At 41.1% G+C, this 4292-nt stretch overlaps 1 protein-coding gene across 2 annotated transcripts; it reads right to left on the bottom strand.

The window, feature by feature from the left end:
- Positions 1-229: 229 nt before the first annotated feature.
- LOC116324914 (inverted formin-2) lies at positions 230-3899 on the bottom strand. Of its 2 annotated transcripts, XM_031745692.2 has the most exons (4): positions 3750-3899; positions 3596-3647; positions 1694-2130; positions 230-1541 (listed from the first exon to the last, which is right to left on the bottom strand). In XM_031745692.2, exons 3-4 carry the CDS (start codon positions 2011-2013, stop codon positions 1070-1072), a joined length of 792 nt encoding a protein of 263 aa, XP_031601552.1. In that variant the 5' UTR covers positions 2014-2130; positions 3596-3647; positions 3750-3899; the 3' UTR covers positions 230-1069. The 2 variants fall into 2 exon arrangements, with proteins under 2 accessions (XP_031601552.1, XP_031601551.1); XM_031745691.2 differs by lacking the exon at positions 3596-3647.
- Positions 3900-4292: the final 393 nt, after the last annotated feature.

The raw sequence follows: 4292 nt of genomic DNA, 5'->3' as shown, positions 1-4292 counted from the left end.
AAACTTATGAGACCACCATGGGTTATGCCATATCTGCCCTAACTTAACAGCATAGATAAATTATTATTATTTTTATGTTTCTGTAATGGTTAATCCACCAGGATGTGCAAGGTCTTTGATCAAACTACTTTAAACTCCAAAATACAATCATTATTATCCATGAGCTTTCAAATGACTGTTTTACAAAAACAATAAAGCACATTGTTATGTTTTTTTTTTTTTTGGTACAAATTTACAGGGATTTGTCCTGAACAGAATTTTGCTTTAGTTGTTGAATATTATGCTTGATTTATTTCTTCTCAGAAAAATCAAGCGTGTAATCTGGGTATAAAATGCAAATTCAGCTTGCTATTTGCCTAATAAATAACAATGCAATTTTTTTGTTTCAAACATGTTTTTGACAGAGTTCTAAAATATTTCAAATATATTTTCTTGTATCTATGACAGGTGGTTTAAAAGATTATATGCAGTGTACATGTGTGGCATAATGAGAATTAAATGAGGCGGAAAGCAAAGCAAAATGCCACTACAGTTGTCAAAATGCGTTGAGGTCTAATGTAAGCAAAGTAAAGCTACCATACAGTGCTGTGTGAAAGTCTTAGAAATACAGTCTATAAGACCAAAACACACTCCCCGACACCACTGTAGATGTTCACTGTTGTACCTCGTTCTTGAAATCCTCCACCAAAAGGTCAATGTATTCATAAGCCCTGTTTTACATACTGTTCATCTGCTATTGCTAGTTTTTTTTAGGCCTGCTTCTTGGAGAAGTGGAGGACTTCATCTGTCCTCCTGACCTCACAGTCCAGTTTAAAAAAAAAAAAAAAAAAAAAATGGTTAAAATAGAGGTTCTTTTTATTTAAATTGCAATTTTATTGCACTGGTCCTTTTTTTTGTCAATAAAGCCAGTGGCTGACAAAGTGCAAACTTCATGTTTTAAAGTTTTGAAACGTTAACTTCTTGTGTTTTTCTGTATCTTACACACATAAACATGGAGTACAGGAAACATCTTGTAATCCCTGTCACAGTCACAGACTCCTTGAGGAGATCACACACATTCTGTGAGAGTTCAAAGAGACGAGTGTTCAAACAGGATGACCGTCGACTGGTTGGAGAGGTTGGAAAGCCTGGATGGCCTGAAAGTCCCAATCCGAGAATAAACATCTGCATCTGAGCAGGCACCCCATGATAGGTGAGGGCTGGGCGGGGTGGTGTGGATGACAGGCACGGGAAGAGGGAGAGACAGGACAGGGGGTGTCGGAGAGAGAGAAACTAGAGAGTGAAGAGGTGGACGTGGAAGGACAGGAGGTGGGGGGAGTGGCAGTGGAGGGGGTGCCGGTGAGGGCGGCGATGGAGGTGGCACTGGGGTGAGGACAGCAGGTGTCACTGAGGTTATGGTTTGGAGTGGTGCAGTGTCTTCAGGTACTGCCCCGTTCTTCTCTGGCAGCTCCTGACAAGGTGTGGGGTGTTTGAGTGTGTAGGTGCCACTGTGGTAGAAGCTGGTGTACTCCAAAGCATGCCTCGCTCTGGCCATCCTCAGCCTGAAGAAGACACAACACCAAGTAAATGTAGTGGTAAAACTATCCCATTTCTGAGGCAAAACTGAGTTGGGTCAAGATGCACACAGATGGCTTACCAAACAAGCCAAACATCAATTTACCTTTTGGCTACACGTTATTACACATGTACACACCTGTGTCTTAGCTGCAACAGTCTGTACAGCAGCAGGAGGATTACTGCTCCTGCCAGAGTAAGCAGAAGAATAGCCACCCTCATGTCTAAACTCCAGCAGGATTTCCCACCAGGTCCCGATGAGCTGCAGTTACTGGAGCTTTGTGGAGTCTGCAGCTGGAGAGGTTCCTCCATCCCCCGTTTCGGATTGATGATTGTCCTGACCAACACAGGCTGGATGGAGTCCAGCAGGAATGGGTGTCGGCTCCTGAATATCAGACTCTGAGGTTGGGGTGGGATTTGCAGAGAAGTGCTGCTGGTGACTAGATGACCAAGCTGCATCGCTGCCAGTTTGATCCAGTGAGGAGGAGTAATGGAGTGCTGCTTGATGCAAATCAGTTCTCCATTTCTTTCTCGCAAGTGTGTTCGTGACTCCACAGGAAGTGGCTTTTAGTATCTCTGAAACATAAAATAAACTTTCTCTGTATGCCTGTTCTGTCTGATATGCTTTTGTTATCTTTTATGTAGTTCACTGTTATTCTCAGATGTTTTCACTCTAACTGCAGACAATGGCAGAATATTCCCTCTGCAGTTTTCTTCACATGTATAACACTGCCTTATCACTGGAAATAATCCATTAGGTTTAGAAGAGGGGGATGTCTCAATAAGAGGCTGGACAAAAGACATCCACTCACTCACTGTGAACCCACCAGACTATTACCACAGTAACCCAAACACAGACTTTATAGTGGTGGGTTTTTAAACAACCTGTGGTTACCAGTTGCCAACATGTCTCTATGCTCGTCTTACTGGGGCCTAAAGCTGCCATCTCATTAACAGATGATTGGCTGATCCTCACAAACAGAAGGTTTGAACTACGGGTGTGTGGGGGTGCTGTGATCACAGCCAGAAGGTATCCCATCTCTTTGGCTTCCTAAAGATTCCACAGCTTAAAAAAGAACTGTCTAGTATATTTAATATGTTATATCGGAGACATTATCCCCATTGACCACTTTAATAGCAGCAATCAGCCAATCACATAGCAGCAACCTAATACAGTTAGTCAAATATGCATGGTTAAGATGATCAACTGAAGTTCAAACTGGGAATCAGAATGTGGAAGAAAGGTGATTTAAGTGACACTGAACATGGCATGGTTGTTGGTGCCAAACAGGCAGGGCTGAGTATTTCAGAAACTGCTGAGCTACTGGAATGTTCCCACACAATCATTTCTGGGCTTTACAGAGACAAAATATCCAGTGAGCAGCATTTTCTCTGTGTGAAAATATCTTGTTGATGCTAGAAGAGGTCAGAGGAGAACAGCCAGACTACTTGGAGCTGATAAAATGGCAACAGTAACTGAAATAACCACTCGTTACAACCAAGTGAGTGCTGTTTATACATCACAGTCTACCTGAGTATTGTTGCTGACCATGTCCACCCTTTTATGACCACAGTTCTGCCATTATGATACATCATGTCTCAAATAATCCCTACTGGTTTATCGAATGTGGCAAGTAATTCACTGTTACCTCCAAAGTCACCGGATCTGACCTTTGGAATGTGGTAAAACTGGAAATTTGCATCATGGATGTGCAGCCGACAAATCCATTGAATCTATGTGAACTAATGTAGTAGTGAAGACTAAAGGGAGCCCAACTTAGAACTAGGAAAATGTAGCTGACAAAACAGTCAGTGAGTGTAGAAGAGAGAGACATGTCAATGAAGAATCCTGAATGCAGAATTAAACCAGCATATTTGCTGTTGTGTAATAATGACTTTTAAAACCTTACTTTAGGGCAAAGTTAGCAAATTAGCAAAAACATTTTTAAAGTCAGATCTGACTGCTAATTTTATACATGCAGCTCTCATGTCCCACTGAGCAGTGATATGAAAATTAAGATAAAGATAAAGATAAACTCACACGATCAGAGAAATTAATTGATCTCATTGGTTTTGTTCGCTCGAGTAATCACCTGAAAAGTATTAGAAACACAAGAAATAAAAAGGAAACCTTGAAACTGCCACTGCCTAAACTCCTATTTGGTGTAAATTTTTACAAGAAAGTTTAAACTTACGTCATTCAAATGTGACTGCGTTGAGGGCAAATTCATTAGAAAATGTGGAAAAGAAAAAAAAACGGATCACAACAAGAGCTGTGGTAAAGAGCTGCGCAGCTTTCCAGGACCTAATGCGGAATCCTGAGTTCACACCAGTAGAGAGGAAGCCAGTGAGAACAGCAGGAAGCTGTCCACTTCCCTGACATACAGTACGAAAACGTGATTGGAGAGGACTTCCTATTACCATGGTTACAGGAAACTAGTCAAGGAAATGCTTTTTTCAAGGAACTGAGCTTAATTCTGATAGACAAAGCAGAAAACAGATGCTCTGCTGAGTAGAAGCAATATTTATTTCTTACAAAGCTATAAATACCACTCACATCATCCAACCATGTAGGTTAAAAAAGCAAGCCTCCCATTTTGCCGTACAGCCTCATATAACAAAGAAATCCTTTATAAAATGGGTTTTCAAGGCCTCTTTGCTTTGATAAATAAGAGAACAAAATGCCCAATAGAGTAGAAGAACCACATATATGCCTCCTGACCTCTAAATCTAAGGTC

This window comes from Oreochromis aureus, linkage group 7, assembly GCF_013358895.1.
Source record: "Oreochromis aureus strain Israel breed Guangdong linkage group 7, ZZ_aureus, whole genome shotgun sequence".
NCBI classification, from domain to species: Eukaryota; Metazoa; Chordata; class Actinopteri; order Cichliformes; family Cichlidae; genus Oreochromis; species Oreochromis aureus.
Note: the sequence above shows the minus strand (reverse complement) of the source record. Positions and strands in the feature narration are given on the sequence as shown.

Bases quoted from the DNA above. Each gene is read 5' to 3' on its own strand.
- LOC116324914 (XM_031745692.2), bottom strand. From the start codon at position 2,013: ATGCAGCTTGGTCATCTAGTCACCAGCAGCACTTCTCTGCAAATCCCA. The intron at 1,542-1,693 runs GTGTGTACATGT...TGTCTTCTTCAG, and splicing joins CTGTTGCAGCTAAGACACAG to GCTGAGGATGGCCAGAGCGA.